The 25,187-nt window shown below is 42.1% G+C and overlaps 1 protein-coding gene across 5 annotated transcripts in view; it reads left to right on the top strand.

Moving 5' to 3' along the window:
- Positions 1-25,187, top strand: part of JAK1 (Janus kinase 1) — a 104,837-nt gene that overhangs the window by 77,255 nt on the left and 2,395 nt on the right. For all 5 annotated transcript variants that reach the window (XM_044430072.1, XM_044430071.1, XM_044430069.1 and 2 more), the window contains 11 exons: positions 7,058-7,145; positions 7,639-7,766; positions 12,066-12,201; positions 13,368-13,519; positions 13,808-13,958; positions 15,099-15,193; positions 16,501-16,693; positions 18,463-18,587; positions 19,430-19,602; positions 21,374-21,491; positions 21,990-22,100. In XM_044430072.1, the coding sequence (XP_044286007.1) occupies positions 7,058-7,145; positions 7,639-7,766; positions 12,066-12,201; positions 13,368-13,519; positions 13,808-13,958; positions 15,099-15,193; positions 16,501-16,693; positions 18,463-18,587; positions 19,430-19,602; positions 21,374-21,491; positions 21,990-22,100 (1,470 nt within the window). The remainder of the gene's footprint in view (positions 1-7,057; positions 7,146-7,638; positions 7,767-12,065; positions 12,202-13,367; positions 13,520-13,807; positions 13,959-15,098; positions 15,194-16,500; positions 16,694-18,462; positions 18,588-19,429; positions 19,603-21,373; positions 21,492-21,989; positions 22,101-25,187) is intronic.

The following is a 25,187-nucleotide window of genomic DNA, read 5'->3' as shown; positions in this document are numbered from 1 at the left end:
ACCTTCCACTGTTCCTTTTTTTACTTAACAGCTCACACTTCCTTCTTCTTCCTCTTCTTTCCCTGACCCAAAAAAAAATCCTTCTATTTTTTCTCTGCCATTATCTCACCTGATGCGAGGCTGCCCTCCACTGCCTTTCGCTCCCTCTCTCACTTCTTCCCTCTTGCTCCATGTGCTTGCTATACTGCACATGACTGACCCGGCTTCCTGCTGCACTTTATGCACCGCTGTTTCCACCACGGTCAGCTACTCTTGGCTTCTACTCTGCCTTGGCGAGAGGCACTTTGCTGACTTCTCCACATTGGAGCTGAAGACCCCCACTGAGGATATATATTGTGGCTGGCCACATGGCTCTTAGGAGGAGGCCTGCCACGCTGGCAGAGGGACTGTCTGGAACTTCAGTTGCTCCCCAGAAGAGGGACCTCCGCACCATCAAGACTGCTACTCCTCCAATGCCTGGATTGCCACCTGACCACCCATACACTCCAGATCCTGGGGTCCCCTCTGTTGGCATCTCTGCAGTTCCAGATGAGGATTTCCAGGAGACATGCACTCAACCCATGACCAGGGGCCAAACCCCAGTGTGCAAATTGCTGCCACCATGAAACTTGCCCTTGCATACACACAGTGCCTGCCCACCATGTCTCCATTCACTGAGGAAATTATTGCAGGAGTTGCCCCTGTCAGTGGCAGGCCTTCCATTGCTGCCCAGGGGACTCTGGGGACCTCCTCTTTCTCACCTCCCAGACTGGGGTGCCTCTTTCTTCTGATCTTCAGTCTCCTTTCTCTTGGACAACCAGTCCAATGCCTCTGGCTCCATCATTGCGGCTGCTGCCTGCAAAAGAGACCTAACCCCATCTGGAGTGGCTCCAACTCTTTGGAAGGCTTGATGGCCTGCCCTAGGCCTCCTGCTGCTGCTGCCTTGCTGCTGATTGCACCTGTGGACAAGGAGGACTAGATGACCTGGCCAAAAATGTCTATCCAGCTTTCTCTTTAACCTTCCAGGTCTCCAACCGAGGGTCAACTTGGCCCAGGTATCACCTTTCCTTTGGGAACCTGACAAATTCTGTTACACTTCCCACCTGATACACATGGAAGCAATGCAGCTTTCCAGGTCTAAGATCTAAGCAGCTCGACATCATGCTGACTGTGCTGCCAAGGCTATGATGGGCACTATAACAATCCATTGCCACGCCTGGCTGTGCTCTGCAGCCGTTCCCCCCAGAACAAGGGCCCACATTGAGGACACACCTGGTGGGGGAGGACTCTTTACCTCTCACACCGATGAGTGCATGGACTTCCTCCATAAAGCCCACACCAATGTCAAGCACATGGGGCTTGTGCACGAGGCACATCAGCATAGGTGGCAAGCCCCCCCCCCCACATCCTTCAGCCACTGCCCCATTCTTGATAGCCCCTACTCCTGGTTCAACATGGCACTCCCTAACAAGAGGCGTGATTCACATCTTCATCAATGGCTCCCCGCCGCACCCCCAAGTGCTAGGACACCAGGTGCAGGCATTGTGATTCCAGCCTGGGCAGCCCCATCCTTCCCACCCCTCTTCACTGGTTCACACACTATCTGGCAAGTTCCTCCCAATGAGAGGAACGTTACCTCCAACCCCTGGGATCTTTCCATTACTCACATAGGATACAGGGTAGAGTCCTACTCTCTGCCACCTCTAGGCTGCATCAAGACCATGTCATCCTCACCTGCTGTGGTGGCAGAAGCACAGGCCCTTCTGGCTAAAGGGGGCAACGGATCGAATCTCCAACAACTTGAGAGAGGGCCTGCTCTCTAGGTACTTCATGGTGCCCTAACATGATGCGAGCCTCAAGCCAATACTAGACCTTTGGGGTGTCACCAAATTCCATATACCCAAGAGGTTCAGGATGGCTACCCTTCACGTCATCCTTCCCCTGCTTAACCAAGGAGACTGGCTTGCTTCTATTGGTTTAAAAAGGCCTACCTCCACTCCCAGATGTTCTAGGGAACCTTCTAATTCTCTGTATCTCCCATCGACTTGGCCACTGCCCCTCCCCCCCAGGTTACAAAGTCTCGATCCCACCAACTCCTTGATCAAGTGCATACTCTCCGACTTCCAGACCTGTTTAAGGCCTCTCCCCATCTTCCCTTAGGGTCTACCAGCAGCCATTTCATATTCTTCCCATCCATCCAAGGGCCCTCCATTTTTATGCATCCTCGGGTGTGCTGCTTTCTCTGGGGCCTCCAGAACATCACCCCACCTGTTTGACCCTGCACTCCTTCCTGGAGCCTCTCTGTGGCCCTGCAGCCCCTCACAAAGAAGCCCTTCAAGCCCATGGCTGCATTTGATCACCATCTCCTGTTATATAAGACTACGTTCCCACTGGCCATTACAGCTGCCTACCATACCAGTGAACTAGTGGCACTGGAGATCAATGCCCAGTTCCTTTTCCTACTCAGGGACAAGATTGTCCTGCACCTGGACCCACACTTAAAGTCACTTCATCATTCTATGTTAACCAGGACATTGTCGTCCTCATACTCTTCCCTACCCCTGCCACCTTGATAGAAGCCATGCTGAACTTCCCTGATGTCCGCAGAGCCCTTGCCTTTCTATAAAACTCAGAGGGAACCTCCACGCTGCTTTGACCACCTGTTCATCTCCTTCCGAGCCCAGAAGACAGGGGAGCCCAATTCGGCCCACAGACTCCCGAAGTGGTTGTCCAACACCATCCCCCTGGCCTCCACGTGTGCACAAGCTCCATCTACTGCCCTCCTGGCCAGCATTCCCCCAGCATGAGAGCTGCATGACTACGCCATTGACCATTGCTCAACACTACCAGCTAGACTGTGCGCTAGGTAGGCAGTCCTCTTGTCCATTCTTTGGTGACGATAGCTTGCCAGTCACCCATATGTGTGTGATGCAAAGAGACCATGAAGAAGAAAGGCAGGTTGCTTACCTGTAATGGTCATTTTTCAAGTGGTCACCTGTGCATTCACACAACCCATCCTCTGCCCCACTGGCTGTCATCAGCACAGCATGCCCCACTTTGTTTCCTGGGTGCTGGGCTCTGTCAGCAATGCCTTCTTTGACAGGTTCTATGGTACCCTCACATGCTTGGGACAATGCAATCTTCAAGGCAACTGAGGGACTGGGTGGGAGCCCCTCCTTTTATATGGCCCCCAGAAAGAGCAGGGCTCCCACCCACTCTATTTCCATGCTGAGCTGTAGAAGTTTTTTCTCTGATCTAGTCCTTGCACTGCACTGCAAAGCCGATATGCGTGTGTGAATGCACAAATGACTACTCGAAGAATGACAGTTACAGGTAAGCAACCTGCCTATCCAATCAGAGAATCTAATCAGAACATCTCATGGAATCATCCTGGCTCCTCACTTATAACCAACCTGAAGCATCCTTTCAAAATCCTCTTGATTCCATTTTACATGAGGAATCATTTTTTTCATCCACTCAACAATATTGTTTGTCACCTTCTTTTTTTCTGATACAACTTGCTCCAGAAGATTTTTAATTTGAATGCTCAGTCTGTGATATGAGTCCTGCAAATGTATAATTTCTTTAACTAGCTCAGATATTTTTATTACTTGATGGTCCAGTTGTGATATGTTTGCCAACACTGCTTTCTCCATTTCCTGTAGAAAAACTCACTCAATATTTTTTCCTCCAATCTCATGTAAAGCTTGTTATTATCTTCTTTAATTTGAGCGAACATATTTTGAATTCTATGCTCTCCCTCATTCAAAGCTTTAAGTTCTCCATTTGTTGATTATTCTTTTTTTCAATATGTTCATCTTTTTCTTCTCACTTTCCCCCATAATTTCATCTCCTCTTTTAACTTCCTCTTTCCTGTTGCCCCAACTGCTTCTGTGTCAAAATTACCTGCTTAAGAAATTTAGATTAAGGTCAGACGTCCTGACAGATTTGAGTATTGGTTGAAGCTTGGATGGTTAGGCCATGGGTCCTCAAACTACGGCCTGCGGGCTGGATCCAGCCCGCCATGCTCATTTATCTGTCCCACCTCAGAGCTTTTGGACTCGATTTTGGACTTGCTTGGAGAAAACAATCTCCGAGCGAGTCCGAAAGCTCTGAACCAGTGCAGGCGTTCTTTGAAACTAAGCGGCAAGCTGGTGTATGTGCTAAATTGTAAGAGCTCACCTGCGTGTGCGCTGGTTCTCCCCGCACCCCCATTGCATGCATATACAGAGCAGGAATGCAGAGCAAGAAACAGAAGAGAGGAGGGCAGAAGTGAGAGACAAAGAAACTAAAAAATATTGAAGGTAAGAAAAATATAACTTTTAAATCTATTTTTAATTAGAGCCATGTTCCCGGGCTGCGGACCAAGCTGTGGCCGCCTTGCCGGGGTCGGATGCAGTGGGGAGAGGCGGGAGGCATCCCGCTCAGCCGGCCACAGCCTCTCACCTCCCCTCGCCTTGGCCCACAGAAAGCTGCTCTTACCTCCCTCCTTGTGGCCCTCTCCCAGCTTGGGGAGCAATCCTGCACATGCCTCTCCAGCCTCCTGCTCCTGCTTCCCCTCTCAGAGCCAGGCGAGCGCCTGCAAGGGGACCTTCCTCTGGCTCAGAAAGGGGGAAGCAGCGAGGAGCCGGGAAGGCTTAACCATGGTGAGCGTGCCCTCATGGCTCCCCCTTGTGTCATGCTCTCCCTTTTGGCAGGCAGCACAATGCCATCTTGGACTTCCGCTGCAGCTCAAGCGAGCAGAGCAAACATAATTTATCTTAATTAATTTTTAATGTGCAGTGTACATAGGAGCTCACTCATTATTTTTTTTTACTATAGTCTGACCCCCCAACAGTCTGAGGGAGAGTGAACTGGCCCCTGTTGAGGACCCCTGGTTTAGACTGTTGACAATGCATTCATCCACTAGATGGCACACATTTAAAACAAATGTATGCCTCTCTCATAAATCACCATGTCACCAGGAAACAGGAACTCTGCTCTGCTTGCCTTGTCAGCATGACAGTCTCTGTGCTCTCAACACGTTCAGGTATTTGAGCAATATAATTTTTTTTGGACTCCAGCTTGTAGGCGACAATAAAACAAAGCCATAAAACTCCTTTTATTCTCGCAAGGTTTCTGGCATTTGTCAGGTGATAGGAGAGGGAAGGGGGAAATCCTCCCTTAAAAACTTTTAAGGCTCAATTCTTCAGCATCTATGAAATACTGCCCCAATATTCTGGTCTTTTCAGGAGATAGACACCTTCCCCTTTACTTTGCATCCAAAATCATGCTATTTATCCAAGTAGATCCTTCCAATTAGATCAGCATTCAGAGGGAGAGCAAAGCTTAGTGACTGACTGTGAGCATGAGCAGAAGTCCCCCCCCCCCCCCATGTATTTGTAATATAGGTGAGATTTTGCCGCAGGCTTTCCAATCGCCTTGTTCTTTACAGATGTGTTGGACTACAATTCTCATAATGCTGTAGAACATGGGAGTTGTAGTTCCATACAATTGGAAGGTGTCAGGTTGTGGAAGATCAGTTTATCCAAATGTTTTTGAAGCTACAGTAAACAAAATAAATGCCTCATGTGTTAAATAGTTGTTTCTGATGGGCTAGAACTCATCTCTTTGTGCTCAAAGGGACTATAACCTATTGTCAAATATTGCCCATTAGGTATAGAACTAGTAAATTTCTGTTGGTACTTGAGATACTTATGGGGAAAATAGGAAATCTTTCCTCCTTGCTTAGAGAGGAGGAAATGTTTCAGGCATGGGGTTTCTTATTTCCTAGTTTTTATTGTTGGGCAGAAAGAGGTACTTCTTCATGAGACAAACTTCCTCTATTATTGGTGCTTACTGGGGCACGTCACTTAACAAATACTACAGGGTTCCATTCTTCCTAGGGCAATTGAGTCTTGCAAATTTTTATGTTTGTACTATTTTGGAGAAGTTAAAGTTTGCCTGTATTGTTGAAAAGTGATTTGTTGTAGACAATGGGAGAGGACCATTTGCTGATGCACTGGCTTTTGCCATTTTACCTCCTGAAATGTGTTATGAGAAGAGGAAGTCTGACAAGCTTGAGAAGTAGTAAGAAATGTCCATCCCTTTTCTTGATCCAGCTGTGCAGTTAGGATTGTTCCCTTATTTATCATTTACTACCACTTTATGTCCATCCATGCTCCAGTTATTCCAGGTTTCATTTCAAAATGTTTTATCAGGCATTCCTATGTAAGGAGACAGATTGCTCATATTCTAATGTCTTCTTCAATCAGATAGGCTTTAAATTCAGTTGACTTGCTTGTGTGACAAGACTTTCTCCATTTTTAATATCTAACTGGGGACAGAGTCTGAAATTTATTTAGTGGCATTGTCTTCTCTATCACCAAGCTCTGGATGGTAGACATCAGTATTTCCTTCCCAGATATCACAGGACACTTGTCACAGTCAAACATCATTATTCTGTATCCAGAGGTTGTAGGATATGGAGGCCTGTTCCTCCTGGTCTAACACTGGATCCTGACTAGTTCTAGTTCGCAACTGGAATTCAGAAACTTGGATTCAACTGAAGTTCTAGCAACAGACTGTAACTCCCTATAATGTGCTCACACTGGACATATGTATTGAAATACATATATTCATCAAATCTTGCTGTGTTACAGCTGACACATGTTTGGTAGCATGGACATGCTAATGAAGTATGTAATGCATATTTAACTGTGAGTGAACAAATTCCTTTCAGTTAGTAATTTCATCATGTGCACAACTTGTGTTCTCTGAGCTACAGCTCTGCAGGCCTTCAGCCAGTTCTTTTGAGGTTATTTGTAATTACGTATAGCGACAGTAATAACTGCAAAGATCTTTCCGTGGCTGCAGAACTTGACATTAGGCATAGTTCTTTGACGAGCCCAGGCTACATTGATTTGTGAGTGGAATTTAAGAGCAACCTCATGTAATAAAAATATGCACTTCCCTGAAATTAAAGTTATTGTTTCAACGTCTTGGGACAGACAATGTTCACTGTTGCTCTGTGCTTTCATAATTTTGTCAGTTTTAAATCTCTGCTTTGTTAACCTTTGAAATACATGTATTTTATTAGGCATTTTTTGAGACGGCAAGCATGATGAGACAAATTTCTCACAAGTACATCGTCCTTCTTCATGGAGTTTGTGTTCGTGATGTAGAGAGTAAGTTAATTCTCTCTGAATGCAGTTTTTCGAGTAGAAATGATATTTGTTGCCAATAGAACAAGTGTCAGCAGTGTTCAGCCCCAGACAAATTTCAAAAGCTCTGTGAAAGTAATCAGCTCAGACAGCTAACAAGAACTATCTGTTCCTTCCCTGGTAGCCCACTAGGTAAGAAAGAAGGAGGTGGCAGAAAGAAGAAATGTTGGCTCGGCCCACTTTTGGTCCTGGCCCCATCCAGTACTAATTTCAGGCTGTTCATCATTGGTATGCAAACCCCCAGCAGTTACTGCTAAGGGAATGTACTGCAACCCTATCTTAAAATCCTTTCTAATTTTTCCCCTAGCTTCCAACATTTCAATTACATGTTTTAAAATTCAGCCTTCCTAAAACAGTTATTTTGTGTGATTTTAATTCATGGTAAAAAAAAATACTTGGATGACTGCACTATAGATGCTATACCTATGGCACTAATTTTTTTCCTCCATGGTTTCAGACATTATGGTGGAAGAGTTTGTTGAATTTGGGCCTTTGGATCTTTTTATGCACCGTAAAAGCGATGTCCTTACAACTCCTTGGAAATTCAAAGTAGCAAAACAGTTGGCAAGTGCATTAAGCTATCTGGTAAGCACCAGATGTTATCTACCAATTGCAGTTATTTTTGTCAATTCTTGTGGACTACAAAATGGCCATGCAATGAAGTTAGGCAAATACCTTTTCAGTTTTATTGTTAACTTGTGTAAGTCACCTTAAGTTCCTTGGAATTAAAAAAGGCAGGATATAAATTTAATAAATAAAATTAATAAATCAAACTTAGATTTAATATTTCTTCTGAAAACCCAAATATGCTTACATACTCATGATATCTGCGTTTTAATTTACTATGATCTGGGGCATGTTTCTTCAAAAGTTTTGCAACTGAACACTCAACAGCTACAGTTTATATGTATTAAGTATAACAGTAGAATATTACAATGAGAGGTTTAGCTTTTTCAGATTTCTCTCCACTGTGTTCGATTTCTTTCTCCACCTCCAACAGTCAGTCACTATGCCGTGCTCACAGAGCATGCTTAGTTATCATTGGGCAGTTCTATGGGGGTTGTTTTCTAATTATGTTTTTGTATTTCTGTAAACCTCGGGTTTCACCAAACCTGTACAAGGATAATGTCATTTTGGAACTAAAGCATCATGTCATAACATACTACAAAACAGGAGTCACAGCCTGCGGACTTGACCGCAGTGATATGATTAGGAGTGACTACCCAAGCAAAACTGTTTCATATGTAACATAATGATTGTAATCTGCCAGTAAGCAGTAAAACTTCATATAGATGATTTAACATGGCAAAAATACCAAAAGCTGTCCCAAGATTCAGAAAGTGATCATTATTTATATGGTAACCCTTATCCCCATTTGAAAAAACAGTCTTTGATGTGACCACGCTTTATGTTACCTTCAGTGCTGTATCACCAGAGTAACTGTACTGCTGTACACCAAAGCAAATTCTAGAGCAGTGGCAGATTATACTTTCTCTGGCTGTTCTTCATGGTCTTTGTGCATCACGCATATGGGTGCTGCGCCTGTGCAATGCTTCTGTTCAGGAAGATTCCTCTAACTAAGCCTAGAAATTTTAGCAGGAGCCTCACCCCATTTCCCTCTTAATATAAACAGCTCCTGCCATTTTCTCAGTTGGCTTTTAACCACAGTTTGCAGTGCCTCAGGATCTCTGGCATTCTTCCTGTCGATTTACCTCAGACTTTTCTCCTTCTCTATCTACTTTAAGCACTCATTTTTTCACATCTCATCTCAGACTTCTTCCTTCTATTCACTTAATCTTCTTGCTGTCTTGATGGCCACAAACCGGTTTTTCAAAAGTGTGTGAAGAGTGGCATTAAAATGCCTTCCACCAACTCATTGTACCTTTTCTGCTCGGGCGAAGAATATCATGTGGAGAAATGCCTGCGTTGTCAGGCATTTACTAAGCAAGTCTGCAAAAATAGGGCTGGATGCCTGAAAGTGAAGATGTGGGAAAGGGCTCTCATCATTAAGAGGGATGTTGCTGGTAATGAAAACAATCACCCTTCCACCTCCAAAGAGACTGCTAAAAACTGTCCTTCCTCCAAGGCAGCAGGTATACTAAAGCTGACCACATTGGTTTTGAAAAAACCTGCCTCTACCAATGCTCCCAAAAAGCACAAAGAGGAAACACATCATAACAAAAGAGCCCCAAAGGGCTAAAAATTTGAGCAGACTCGAGCCCGCTAAGAAACCTAGCCTCCATTAACCAGTTGCCATCGAGCACTGTGGTTTGCCTGCCCCCCAGCAGCCCCAGTTACTTCTTTTGTGCCAGCCCCATAATTGACCCAAACTTCACTGGCTGGACATGCAGTGACCATTCTGATTCAATCGGAATCCACCGTGATCCAACCAAACTGATGGGACCAGCTTCATTCTCCGAAGGGGAAATTCTCTAGTCGCTCCAATCACTCCAGCCCAATTGGTACACACAGCATGCCATGAGGGAGAACCTGACCCATTTCCTCTGATGCCCTGTCCATAAGGGCTGCCATCTTCAAACCTGATCTCCAGTCTCTCTCCACTATTTGGTACACAATTTCAAACCGATGACCTAGATGTACTGGAGGAATCTGTACTAGGGTCTACCCCCTTACTTGGGACACTACATTGCTGGTTATCCATGGCACCAGGCTGCAGACCTGTGTGATTACTCGTGGTCACCAGCCCAGGATAAATCTGGAGAGCACTGGACACCACCTCACTTGAGCCATCAACTCAGGTAGGATCTAACCACCTCGAGACACCATGCATATCAATCTCAACCACAGCCTGCAACTGAACAAAGATCTCCTTCTCCATTGGCTGGCTTGTCCTCTTCCAACCTGATGGACTATGTTTCAGACTCTGACTCTCAAGCAGATTCTGAAGAACTGATCTGCATCCCCAGGGGACCTTGGTTCATTTTTGGAACAAGTTCTCTGGATGACCACATCCTTGGGCATCCAGGCCCAACAGGTTATCGAACCAAATGAAGACATGATCTATGACGTGATCCAGACGGAGGTCTCTGTTCTGGTAGCAATACTATTTATTCCAACCCTGGCCTGTGCTATGAAAGACTCCTGGAAATTCCCTAACCAACCACATCCTGCTTTCCAAAAACAGGGTACAGGAGAGAGACATATCCTGTTTATTGCACCATCCATGCCCAAATTCCATCAAGGTGGAGTCCGCACAAGGAAGGCCACAAAGAGAATGCTCCACACCAACTGACTAAGAGGGTCACCAACTGGATGTGATGGCACAGCACATATACATAGCTATGGGTCTAGGTCTCCACATCTCAAATTACAAAGCCATAATGGGGAGGTACCAGGTCTTTCTGTGGCAGAAGATGGAAGCACTGGCTGCTTTCCTCCCAGATCAACAATGAGAGCTTGCCAGAGTCTTCATCACCAAAGCTTTTCAGCTCTCAAAACAATGAATCAGAATGGCTCACCATAATGTCGATTGTGATTCAAGGGCCCTCATCAGTGCAGTGGCCATACACAGGCATGCATGGCTGCAGGCAGCTAACCTGCTACAAGGATTGAGAGCATTCCGTTTGATGGAGAAGGCCTCTTCCACACCAGAATGGACAAACGGTTGGACACCCTTCTGAAAGCCAGGGTGATGGCCTTCCAACCTAGGACAAAGTGGCCATGGGCCCAATCGACCAAGCCTACCAGGCCAGGCAGCCTCTTGCCCTGGCACCAGGGATGGACAACATCCTCCAAACACTTGGCCCACTGGATTGTTGAAATAATCAAATTAGCATACTAGCTGGTAAACTTAGAGCTACCATACCAACCCAAAGTCCACTCAACCAGGGCTGTATCAGCATTGCCCGCCCTATATGCAGGAATACTTCTGGATGATTTGTGCAAGGTGGCTAGGTGGTCTACACCATCAACATTTGTTCACCACAACTGACTCAATGTGAAAGCAAGACAAGACTGCTCCTTTGGCCATGCTGTCCACTCCTCCATCCTTCAGTGATGACACCTCCCACCTCCTTTCTTTGATAGGCTCGCTAGTCACCCATATGTGTGATGCACAGAGACCACAAAGAAGAAAGTAAGGTTGCTTACTGTCATTCTTCAAGTGGTTGTCTGTGCATTCACACCACCCACCCACTGGCCTCACCTTGGTGTCGGTGGCCTTTTTCTTACCTGCCCCTTCCTCTAGAAATTGGGAAGTTAAGATCCAGGGAAAGCAAATGTGAGTCTTCAGATGGACTGAGAAACTGGTGGGTGCCCACCTGTTTATATTAAGAGGGAAAAGGAGTGGGGCTCCCACCAAAATTTCTAAGCTTAGCTAGAAGAATCTTCCTGAACAGAGGCACTGCGCAGGCTCAATGCCCATATGTCTGAATGCACAGATGACCACTTGAAGAGCAACAATTAAATGTAGGCAATCTTACTTTTTCAGAGGTGTACAGTTTGTGACTCTTCAGATTTTTTTTGGCCTGATCATTCACCATTGGTTTTGTTAGTTAGAGTCATGGGAATTCAGGTGTAGATGGTCTTACAGTTGCTCATTCCTGCCTTAGATCCAAAAATAAGTTAAGGACATTCTCTGAATGTTTTTGTTTTGCCCATTCCCAGTCATCTCCACCTATTGAAAAGCCTTCTGGAGGACCAGGATAAATCATGTGTGATGGTGTACGAGGTTGCTGCTGGCCTTCAGGACTGTGCAGAGGGATAGAAAATATTCCTTGCTTGTACTTCCTTCTCTACTTAACATTGTGATCCAAACCATTGTGTTTTGCAAACTGTTATTTTAAGTATTTTTTCAGATACTCTAAACATGTATTTGAAAAGCCCAACTGGAACAATCTTACTAATATTTTTCTAAAAATGCAGGAGGACAAAAATTTAGTACATGGAAATGTGTGCACAAAAAATATATTGTTGGCAAGAGAAGGAATTGACAATGAATACGGACCTTTCATAAAACTAAGTGACCCAGGAATTCCAATAATGGTGTTGTCTAGACAAGGTATCCTTTAATATATATATAAAACTTTATAGAGCATATATATCTTATTTTGCAATGTATTTTGTAAACTCCCCATAGAGTTTTGGCTATTGGGTGGTACAGAAATGACATAAATAATAAACTATTTTTATCAGAGCAGTTAAAAAAACTTTTGTTATTGCCTGAATCATAATTCTGTCCTTTTGCATGAATATATATAACCAATGTGCCAACTCTTTGTCTGTGGGATGTGTCAGATCTAACTAATTTCTTAGGAATACTGTATTAGGAGCAGTACATGCTGTCTATACAACTCTTTCCAAGTTGTGCCATTATTAAGTAGTGTAACCGAAAGATTGGTCTTAGAAATGTTACCATAACCAAAGAAAAGTAGTGAATTCCCCAACTTAATTATACTTCCTTTGATGAATTCCTTCTGCCATTCTGAAGCTGGCTGCCAATAAACTTCATTAGAAGATGCTGTGTTCTAGCGTTAAGAGAGTCTGAGAAAAATGCTTAGAAAAGATCAAGATGTTTACTTTCTAATAAGGTATCATTTCAGGACAGCAAGTCAAACTGCACATGGATTGGAATATTTCATTGTGGGGGCTCTATCGTCTCTTTGGGCTTGGCTATGGGAGAGGAAGACATTGCTAGTAACAGCCAAAACCTTAGCTATATATGTGCAGAATGAAAATTCATTACAGATATTTTTGTAATTTTTTCTAATGTCACTTTTTTAAACAAGAGGGCCCAGATGTATTGGCTTTTCCTCACAGGAAGATTTTCCGCTCCCTAATTCTTTTCATTATCCATTTTCCTAGTTCTGTAATATTTCTTTTGAGGTGGGACATGTAGAACTGCACACTTTATTGTAATGATACATGCCATTTTATTTTCAATCCATCTTTAATTATCCCAAGCACAACTTTGCCTTTGCTTGAGTTGATCCTTCCAAAGCATTTTGTACCAGAAGATGTATACTTCATAACTGCACCCAGGCCTGTTTCCTGTAGGCAGCTTCTCCCTTGAAATAGATATTTATATTGTACTTCCATGCTTGAGTTATTGGTCACTCCTGAAAATGCATTAATTTTCAAAGGTAACCTTGAAAACAGATCGTGTGTTTAGGCCCTCTATACCATTATTAACTCTAAAATGCATCCTACCCTTTTGTTTCATTAAAGAATGTGTTGAACGTATTCCTTGGCTTGCACCAGAATGTGTTGAAGACCCCAAAAAATTAAGTGTGGCTGCAGATAAGTGGAGTTTTGGCACAACATTGTGGGAAATTTGCTACAATGGAGAAACGCCTCTTAAAGACAAGACATTAGCAGAGGTAAGGCTTTGAGGCCTTCAGATGGGCATCCTTATTTAATTATTTTGTGAAAATATCTTTTAGGTCTGTCATAGAAAGCTTGTAGGATAATTTATAAGCTGATTGACCTTTTCTTCAAGTGTAGTAAGGTTTGAAAACACAAGGGATTTCGATTGCAAAAACCACAGGTTCACTGATAGGAGCTTAGCTACTGAAAACTAGTAGAAGTGTCTTGGATAGGTTGGGATGAGAGAGAAGAATGTTTCCTGTTTTTGTGAATAATGCAGTTGTTTCCATCCCATTTTGCAGAAAGAGAGGTTTTATGAAGGGCATTTCACACTTCCAGTCCCATCTTGCAAGGAGCTCGCTGATCTGATGAAGCAATGCATGCACTATGACCCTAATCAGAGACCATTCTTTAGGGCAATTATGCGAGATATCAACAAACTAGAAGAACAAAGTAAGGATTTTTTGCCTGTTTTCTTAGCCATGTGGTAGTAAATAAATTTTCTTTGCTTAATTGAATTCTTTGAGATACCTGAATATGCCAGCACCTTGATGGCAAAAATCCTACTGTGCAGTTGTTCGGAGGCAGGGAAGGTGCCTACTATTCAGAAATTGTTTTATGGTAGATTTCTATGTTAAGCTCCAAAGACAGATCCTGTCCTGGATTACCACCTACATAGAGTAAATCTTTATGTGTCAACAGCAAAGGAAACATGGTTTGTGAGGAAAACAACACTATCCACTTCTGCCTCACCGCTTCACTTTTCTATGACCTGGATCACACTTGGGCAACATCCCAGGGTTTGATAACAGGCACAAATTCATGTATATATCTTCATGAATAAATTCAGCTATATTCTAGCCACTTGCTCTCACTGTGATAAACAACCAAAGGATGATCTGTCTCTTCAGTCACCATGCCCAGACCTAGAAGTCTGCATTGCTGGGAAGCTCACAGGATTCAAATTCTGGGTTCTTCTTTCCCCAACATGCCATGATTCTAGGTTTAGATGTCATGACACAAACCAGGATAAGGTATTCCTGGATCGTTTCTTTTAATAGGGCACATGGACACCCAGGAATCAGCATGCATGCATGCTCCCATTACAGTTTCAGAAACTCATAAGTAACAAACCTTGGGCAGTTCATGAAGGGCAAACTGGATCAATATCTTTTTGCCTATGCTACAACTACAGAATAACTTCCACCTTCCATATTTCTTAGTATACAGTGGGGAGCAACTTTAAGCCATCCTGCCCACAGTTCTGGTGCTGCAGTTCTTGTTGCCACCCACTCTAACCCACAGTAAGAAGAGGCTTATTGTTCAATTTCAGAGTTGAACAGGTAGCTTTTGCTCTGTGCCCTCAAACTCTACCCTTTTCCTAGTATGAATGGCATCCTTTCTGAAATAATTTCACATCATATAAGAAAAAGCAACAGTTTTCATCATTTGGTACATGGGGGTGGGGGAAGGAGGCTAAGCACACCATCTGCACATGCAACAGCATATTAGGCAAGATGGTGATATATGTAGTAAAGCCCACATGAAAATTCAAGATTGAATGCTCACTTGTGCTATTCTTATCTCTGCAAGATCCTGATATTGTGTCTGAGAAGAAACCCAATGCAGAGATTGATCCCACCATTTTTGAAAAACGTTTTCTGAAGCGGATTCGGGACCTAGGCGAGGTATGTTAATATTTATTAAAGCTTCGGGTCAGTATTGTTTGAGGTGCTACATGGAACATATCCCTTCCCTTCAAGGTTTGCAGCGACAGTATGTCAAAACATAGCAACTGCATTTTTAGTGTGAAATCATTCATCATGCTGCTCATTCTTGTTTCAAAAGTGCTTCTTGAGAGCAAATTCTGTTGGCACTGTGTTTGGCTGTAAGCAGAACGATAGAAATGAATGTGAATGCTATTGATAGCTGCATGGTCCTTGAGAAGTCCTGTATGAAGGAAAAGCACTTGCTAGGTTTGACAAGAAATGTGTAAAGACTGAAGCCTCTCTCTCTTATCTGTAAGCCCACCAAGTTTGTTTGTAGTGATTTCTTCAGTGAACAAAAGCATTCCATGCAAGCTTATTGACACTCTGATAGATTATTGCTTTATATATCCTTGCTGGTTCCAGGGAGCGTGCAAGAAACAGCTGAAATGTGGCAATGGTTAATCTATCAGAATAAAGCACGAGTGGAGTAGTTGGGTCACAGGTTCACTAAATCTGAAATTCCAGGATAGTGCCAGCTGGCACTCCTCCAGCTCACTTGGTGTTTGCAGATGCTGCCTACCCCTGTCTCAATTTTCTTTTTCAATAGGTGGAGGTTAGGCACACTGGAAAAGAAGCACAGGCCCCCAGCTACCCTGCTCCTCTATCCTCTCCTCTTATTTTTAATGTGCTATTTGTAGGAAGGAAAGCAAGATGGCAGGGCAACTGAATGAGAGTGGGTGTTTTGCTTTTCAGCCACCTGCTCAAACAGCCTTAAAGGTGGGGGTGGTGGAATGATCAAATATGTAGTTCAGTATAGGGGGCTTCAACCTCATACTTCAGTTTATTGGTCAGGCTACCTATCTCTTTGTAATGGGTGTTAGAGCAGAAAACTGTGGTACAAAAGCCTGTTTTTTTGTTTTGGAGCTCATATCCAAGCTCTGCCTTGTACTCAGATTCTTGGCAAAGTTTTTTTTTGGGGGGGGGGGCTGATTGGGCCATTTTGTAGTATTGCCCATTTCAGTTTCTCAATTTTTAAAATGTGCCCTTGGCTCCAAAAAGGTTGAAGACACCTGAACTAAAGCAATGAAGTATATATTGTTTCAGCCTGTGTAAAAGAAAAGACTATTTGATTCCCATTCATCTTCTATAGATCTTTCAAATAGTGGAGGTGGTGGCTGAGTACAAATAATCAAAACATATTCTAATTGGGTAGCTTATTTTGCAAAATAAGTCTGTAAAAGCTGGTTATCATATGAAGTAGCTGTTTTTCTCTCTCTTACAATCAGGGTCATTTTGGCAAAGTTGAGCTCTGCAGGTATGATCCTGAAGGTGATAATACAGGAGAACAAGTGGCAGTAAAGTCATTGAAGCCTGAGTGTGGTGGGAACCATATTGCTGACCTCAAGAAAGAAATTGAAATTCTGAGGAACCTTTATCATGAAAACATTGTAAAGTACAAAGGAATCTGCACTGAAGATGGTAACTGAAAATGTTTAAGTGTCTTAAATTTATTTAAATATTAATTCCTTTCCCCAAACAGTTTTATTAAATGAGAGACCGGCTGCTCAGTTTTAGCAATAAAACCAGTGGACATGGCTCAACCATGCTCATAGTCAAAGTGTGCTGGCATAGCAAGGGATGGGTGAGCCCCTCCTTCCAGCTCAGGAGGTCAGCTAAAACCAAATATTTTCAGTAAATTCTGTTGTTCCAGTCCAGTTACAAATTTTAGATCCAGTTACAGTGACCTTACCACCACTTTCCTTGCTTTTTCTAATAGATTCTGAATCTAGTACCAAGTTCTCTATTATACAGAATTCAGTCCCAGCAATATCCCAGCCCCTCTAGGATATGTAGTTTATCAGGGCCCTTAAATATTAATTTTTCACGGATCTTGGGCTGGACTTCTGCTCTGGGAGCAATTGGAGGCTTAATGGAGGATGTGGTGCTCATCCTTCATTGTTACTGCAATTGTGTTCATTCTGAAGAAAGAGAACAATGCAGTAGGGAGCTTGTGGGATGGTGGCACCAAGCCTGTACCTGTATAAATTTGAACTTCAAAAGGAGTTTCAGCACAACATGAGAATATCAAATTGGTATAGTGGGTGCTGAATTTTTTTTTCAAATTAGTTAAAAGAATAACGATCATATGAATAAAAGCCAATTTGCATTGAAAAGATGGTCCTTTTCCCTTTTTTCTTTTTACATGGTGTTCATAATCAGTGCCTGTTAACTATCTGATATTGCCTAGGGCTGCTTTTCCTGCAGCAGGTTTACACTTGGCATCTACCCCCCACCCGCAAACATACTCCTGCCTAGTAATGGAAAATATATGCAGATGGACTTTCCTTCCTTCCTTTCCTAAGAGGAGGAAGGGACCCTTCCAGGGAGGGTAAAGAAGCCATGCCAGCTGCTTATCTTATGGTCTTTCATCTGGCACAGGTGCACTGAGAGCAGTTGCTCTGCTGAAGCAGCTGAATTTATGAATTGAAAGAAGGAATTAGCCGGAAACCTTTCAGGTTGAAGAAAATGCTGATTTTAAAATGTTAATTCTAAAAGTCATTTTTATACTTTTTTGAAATTAATGTAAACTTGACATTCAAGTCCAGCAGTTCTGTTTGCTGTGCTTTGAAACTCATTCTGAAAACTTACACTTGCAGCACACCAATCCTATATCTTGCAAACTGCAAGAGAACTTGCTTCCAAGTTAAGGTACATAGGATTGCATTGCTGAGGACATAATAATTAGTTAGAAGAGTAACACAGATTTCAAGTGTCTTGGATTATTTTTGTTTTTCCTGCAGTAGTTAACTGTGACATTTCTAATCTAGTAGTTGTGTTCTGGGGCTCCATCTACAGGACTGCTCAATAAGATTGAGAACCAAAAATGCCCAAATCTCAGGACTACTTTATAAGATACAGGAAAAAAGCAAGTTCCATTTTATATTATTTACCGCAATATGTAGAGCATAGTGTTATGTCTGGAAACAAGTAAGTATACATGTAGAAACTGCAGTTGTCTCTGGGCACTCTCAGATGTATCTCCTCTCCTAATGTAGTAGCTGCTGGAAAAGCATGTGGCTGGCATGCAAAACAGTAATTTTCCTTTTCCAATTAATGTGTGAAGCATTCCTGATCTTGTAATGCCAAGAAGTATGTAAATACTGGATGAAGCATCTATCCAGGGGAAACATTTAAAGTACTTAAAGATATTGAATTTCTAAGTTAATTTATGAATTCCTTGTTCAAAGGTGGAAATGGAATTAAGCTTATAATGGAGTTCCTTCCTTCTGGAAGCCTAAAGGAATATCTCCCACGGAACAAGAGCAAGATCAGTCTGAAACAACAATTGAAATATGCCGTACAAATCTGCAAGGTAAACTCTGTTCTTATTTTAATTTGTTAACATTAGTATCTTACATTTTAATTAATAAGTTCAGTGTAGCATAATAGCTTTTTGAAACCTTTATTCATGAGTGACCTTGTGAACCTTTGAAAAATCTTTGTTTCTTCACTTCATTTTAGGGCAAGCCCTCATGAAGCAGCTTACAATAAAAATATCAAAAACAAAACAATTGGAAAAATATAATAAAATACGAGTTAAAATCTACTGCAAGAAATAGCAATACAATTAACAAAAGTCTTTAGAAATGAGGGAAAGGCTTCAAGAGAGGAGGCCATGCCATATTTTGAGACGGAATCCCATAGGTGTGGGGCCACTACTAAAATTGCCCTGTCCATGGTACCTGCAAACATGATCAGTCTAAGTTCGAAAGCAGGGCAATTTTATGGTGTGGGCAGGGCAGGTACATGTGTGTATAATCTTTCAGATGACCAAGTCCCAAACTGCTTTTGTAGTCTACCTCTTCTCTGCTCAAGTTCCTGGTTTTACATTCATTACTATGTTTATGAATGAATTTTATGGTGAAAGTTGAACTTTAGGATTACATGAAGTTGGAGACCTTGTACTGGCCCTACTTGTGTTAAAACAAGCTTTGTTAAACCACTTGCAGCAAAAATATGGCTTTTAATTGGACATTCGGCATAAGGTTTCCGTTCTAAAACTGAAATGGTTTTCTGGACAATTTAGGCCATTTAGTGCTGAATCACTAACAAAAGAAAATTTGGTATAGTGGTGATTGAACTAAAAGCAAGGCCAGTCATTAGAAGAGAATGAAATAAGCTTGAAATGTTTGTGTGCATTTCTTTACCCATCAGGGAATGGACTATCTGGGGTCTCGACAGTATGTTCATCGAGACTTAGCAGCAAGGAACGTTCTAGTTGAAAATGAGCAGAGAGTAAAGATTGGTGACTTTGGACTAACCAAAACAATTGAGACTGATAAGGAATACTACAAAGTCAATGATGATCGAGACAGTCCCGTGTTCTGGTAAGAAATGGACTTTGTTGTTATTGAAAGGATAAGATGTGTCAGCTAAAACTGAATGAGCCCGTCTCTGTACCATTGATGCATACAATATGGCTATGAGGCCCAAGTCATACATGTTCTTTGAAATCAATCAGTAAAGGCAAATTTAACTCCATAAGAATGACCTGGTTTGCACATCCATAAGCCATCCATGGTCACCTGTCATTGGTTAGTTGTCATGTTGTACTAATGCAGCTGGGGTTACCCTGAATTAATTTTCTTTTTTTCCAAACAGTCAGTTGGGAGAACCTATGTGCTGAGAATCTTGCATTTTTTCCCAAGGGAAACAGTGCAACATGCCCCTGTCAAAACTTGGGGTCTCTTTAAAATGGGGGCTTGAACAGAAATTGGGTTGATTTGTACTGGGACCTACTTCCGGGTATGTATGTGTATGAGCTAAAGCACCCCCGAATATATCCCAGTCTAAATGCCCATGGCCTCCCTTGAAACCCCCATTTTAAAGTGATGCAGAATTTGACAGGCATCTATCATGCTCTGGTTCCCTAGAAGAAAGGCAGGGAAACTCACTTTTTACTTCCTCAAATCTCTAGATGGTCAGGAGGAAATTACAATAGTGACTTCTTAATTGCAAACTAAAGCAAGAGAATGGGAAAAGTTGAGGATCTTGCTGAAAAGTGGGGAGTTTCAGGACAAGTCACCTTCAGGAGGAAAGGGGTAGTTAATGGTTTTCATTCTTCTGCTGGGCAATATGCAGGGTGAGTACCTTCTGCCCATGACAGTGGGTAACCCCCCGCCCCACCGAAGCTGTCTGAGCTGAGGTTTGCAAGCCACCCACTCCTCGGAAGAAGTCCATTATTTGAATGTGTGCATTTAAAAAAAAACAGGATTAACTTATTTTGGTAACATATTTGTGTTCCCAACTTGGAGAAAGAAATGGGAAGCCATAGTTATCTCTCCCCTTGCCCCCTGAAGTGCTGCTGGGACATTTTGAAAGGATAACTCATTGTTTCAGGGAAGCTTGCCATAAAACTGGCTTTCACTATCTTCCCCCTGCTCCCACAAAGAAGTTAAAGTGACATAAAGCCATATTGAATCAAAAATGGCTTGACATCCTGGGGGAGGGAAGACGCATTCCTTTCAAAGTGTTCCCTGGATACCACCTGGAGCACTGAAGGAAAAAAGTGAGGGAGGAGGAAGCAACCTAACAATGATGAGCCCAATCATCTGTTGGATTTCCTGTGGGTGAGATGCATGAACAGCCAATCCATAGTGGCAAATTGCCATGATGGATTGATGTTACCTGTGAACCCTCCCAATTTCTTGAATATGTGGTATAGACAAGAACAGGCTATTGCATTGCCTATTCCAATCTCAGTTTCACTTGGACAGGTGATTCTTTGATTATGTATTCCTACAAACATGCAGGCAATCTGTATTTAGCACATACATTATAATGCCATTGGTATTTAGGCATAGGAAGTGCTTGGGCAATCATGTGAAATGGCCTTTAGTTACTTCCTAAAAGTGGCTTTGTATGATATTTTGTCAACATTATTGATCATCTTTTATTTTTAATTCATGAATGAATAATAATTTTGTGTAAAAGATAAGGGGGCTGCAAACCAGTTTGTCTGGAATTATCCTAGTTGTCTGTTGTGATGTTCTTAGCACCACTACTCAGAATTTCAGTATTTCACCATGTACAATCAGTTATGAATTTTGTGCAGCTGTTCTACCAAAGACAAACAAACTCCACTGTACACATCCACAGGTATGCTCCTGAATGCTTACTGCAGAGCAAATTCTATATTGCTTCAGATGTTTGGTCCTTTGGAGTGACCCTCTATGAACTATTGACCTACTGTGACTCTGAGTGCAGTCCAATGGCAGTAAGTAGCTGTGAAAGGAATTAGTTAGTACATTAGTACAGCTCTATGAATTGACATAATTAACGTATTATTCAGAATCTTCTCCAAAATACAAGTATCAACATATGTATGATTTTCCACTGGAGGTTCTTGGTTGGCCAGATTTCATGGCAGCTGTGCTGCATAAACTTAAGTAACAGAGAATACAGTTCACTGTAAGAAATTGAAAAGCTGGGTAAAATGAAAGGATGTCCACATTTCATCTGATGGAAACATTTTTATCCAGCTAGCCTCTCAAATGTTACAGCTAGTTCTTTACATTATGAGAATGTGTCATTGCTGTTTTTAAGACTTTTAGGCACCCTAAAATAGCCTTTCTTTCGGGAAGTTTTGGGTATCAGGCCACATCAGAGCCAGTCAGCATGGCTAATAATGGGGAATACTGGATAAGACTGCAAAGTATCTGAAAGCCAAATATGGAGGATGGAATGTTAAACATGTATTTTTCATAATGTATAGGAATTCTTGAAGATGATTGGTCCAACTCAGGGGCAGATGACAGTCACACGGCTTGTGCGCCTATTAGCAGATGGCAAGCGCTTGCCATGTCCTAAAAATTGCCCAGAAGAGGTAAGAGCTAAACAATTGGTTGTTATCAGTATGTGCTGTCACAGGAGAATCACCATCTGCTTGGGGTTCTGGACTCGCACAGGAAACCGCTTCTCTTCTCGAAGTTTGCTCTTGTTGATATATTTTCTTCTTTTGCTTTCTTTTTTGCTGTCTAAATAAGTACCCTATTAATGATTTTTTTTTTAACCGTTCTATACACATTCATTTATTTTTCATCAGATTCATTGGCACTAATCACAACTTGGTCAGAGCTGTTTAAAAAATCCTAAGACTGATTGTTGAGGTCAGGAGACTCTTGATCTTGTGGAAATTCCAGAGTAGCATGAGTTAAAAGTCTTTCCAGGTTTCCTTTTCATACACTTTCTAGAGCCTTACAAATGAACCTTTGTGGACTTCAGCAGGGCTTTGGCAGAGTTATGATTTGTGTCCTGTGATTTCAAATAAAAATGGTTAAGATTATACCTTAAAGCATCATCCTGTCCAAGTTTCAATAGAACATAGTCCTACCACTCTCAGCACGCAACTGTACTGTTAATGTGTTTAATTTCATTGTTTTGAGATAGCCTAAACTAAGAGCTGAAGTGACAATAATATTCAATTTTAAGAAAGCTCAGTCTCTTTTAATGATATGGGATTAAATCAATGTATATGGACGTTATGGAGTAACAGGGGAGATCCAAAGTTGATATTACATTAAATGGATGTAACTGTTGAACAAATACAGTGGTTCCTTGGGTCACAAACAAAAATTTCATGAAAATTTTGACTTGGGTCACAAACTCCACTTTGGGTGGTGACCAAGATCGCAGCCATCTCCCCCCCCCCCACCGAGTGGGGAGATAGCTATGATTGCAGTCGCATTCATGCAGGGAACACATGCATGATCACTGCTGTGCTGTGCTGTGCCCATCTTTCCTGCACCTGTGATCACGCACGTCTTCCCTGCATGAACGCAACTGCGATTCTGGCCATCTCCCCACTTGGGATTGCGAGATTGCGCCCATCTTTCCTGCAGGAGCATGCCCATGCCAGGGTTTCTTTGAGAAGCACCACTCCAACATAAATGTAATGAACAGAGTGTTGACTCTGATGAACAATAACGTGGTCTCTCATTTCTGGAGGGTTATGCAGCGCAGGAAAAAACAAGTGACTATAGACAGATTTTTTTACCAAAATTGGCCCTGCAGCTAAGAGACAAAGAGAGGAAACCCCTGAAAGAGATCTCCCCAATGTCCTTATGGAGGGGGACTCTCCCTCAAAACAATAATCTCTTCCCCCCCCACACACCTAGGTTATGTTCTCCACTGTACTGTACAGTACTTTGTTACTTTGTTGTTCTTTGTCACTTTGTTTCAAAATTTCTGATTTAAAAAAAAATAGTTACAGAACGGATTACCTTATTTACATTGAACCTTATGGGAAAATTTGGCTTGGCTCGCGACCAAAAACTGGCTCACAGCCACATTCGGAGGGGCCACAACGGATTAACCTTATTTACATTGAATCTTATGGGGAAGTTTGACTTGGGTCACAACCAATTTGGGTCACAACCAGAGTCATGGAACGGATTAAGTTCGTGAGCCAAGGTACCACTGTAGTTTGCATTTTTCCTATGTTACTCAAATGGCTTTTGGTCCATAAAACAAAAACTTTAAGCTAAAATATACTTCCTTTTGGCTGTACCCATTAGAACATATCTAGATTGTACTTTGGTCTTTTATTGATTTGAACATGTGTCACTGGACTTTTGCAAACTGTTGGTATTATGAGTGCTTTAAAACTGCTTATCAGATATTGAATCTTGCAAAGAGAATATGTAAGGAAGATTTTTTTTCTTTGAAAGATTTTTTTCTTTCATGCATATTTATTTGTCAGATTGGATGAATACTTGTTAGTGGAAAAGTTGCTCATAATCCAGTTGCTGGCTGATATTAGTACATGTTATCTCCAGTGAGTGAGAGATCATGTAAAAGGGGCCTGTTCACACATAATATTGACAAAACATGGGTTAATTAATCTAGGACTGGGACATGTCTATATGTTAGACTCACTAATATCTCACTTCCCATATGTGCATTTTATTCTATGTGGGGATTTTAATGTAAGAATACTGTGTTTCCCCGAAAATAAGACCAGGTCTTATATTAATTTTTGCTCCAAAAGATGCACTAGGACTTATTTTCAGGTTTATTTTTGCATGTACAACAATCTACATTAATTCATTTATTCGTGTACAAAAATCTACATTTCTTCATGTAAAATATCTACATTTATTCAAATACAGTCATGTCATCTTCTGGAACATTGTCATAACTCTTTGAACCCTGAATTGTGTTGCAATGTGTCTGTCTGGCTGAGGATCTTAACTGGGGCTTATTTTTGGGGTAGGGCTTATATTATGAGCATCCTAAAAAATCATGCTAGGGATGATTTTTCTGGTTAGGTCTTATTTTCAGGGAATCAGGGTAGGAGCAGGTGTCTTTGAGGAAGGAAATGGCATGAATGCCCATTTTCTAGATCAATCTTCACAGGATTCAGTAATAGACAAGTATGGATTAAATCTCTTGAAACTTCTGTCTGTGTCCAATTTCCATGTACTCCATGACACTTGTTTTGATCTAACCGGCAGGACCTATACTTATCTTGGGACTGGCAGGGCTAGTACAGTAGACTATATAGCTGTGACTCCTGACTTAATGAATCTGGTGGCTAAATTTGAAATTTTAGACTGTACTTTAAGCTATCACTGCCCACAATGCTCGTCCCTTAAAGTTAATCCCAACATCATGCTGAAACCACTTACGGATTTTGAAGAGGACCTTACTCCCATAAGCCCAGCAGCCACTGTGACAAATCATGGATTAAATTGACCCATGATTTACTACCTATACATGTAAACTAGTTCATTGTCTGGATAAAAAGTAAATACTTTCTGGGCTAGATTCATAGTTGTGGAGAGCAACATTTTATTTACATGTCTGCAGTTAAAAGTGGGAAAACCGTTGTTCCTTGCGGCCTCTGAAAAGCTATTGAGTGAGGTTGGGGACCCCAAGGGAGCTGGTGGCAATGAGAAAAAGAGTAAAATAC

The sequence above is a fragment of the Varanus komodoensis genome, unplaced genomic scaffold (assembly GCF_004798865.1).
Source record: "Varanus komodoensis strain SLA01 unplaced genomic scaffold, ASM479886v1 scaffold20_1, whole genome shotgun sequence".
Lineage (NCBI taxonomy): Eukaryota > Metazoa > Chordata > Lepidosauria > Squamata > Varanidae > Varanus > Varanus komodoensis.
Note: the sequence above shows the minus strand (reverse complement) of the source record. Positions and strands in the feature narration are given on the sequence as shown.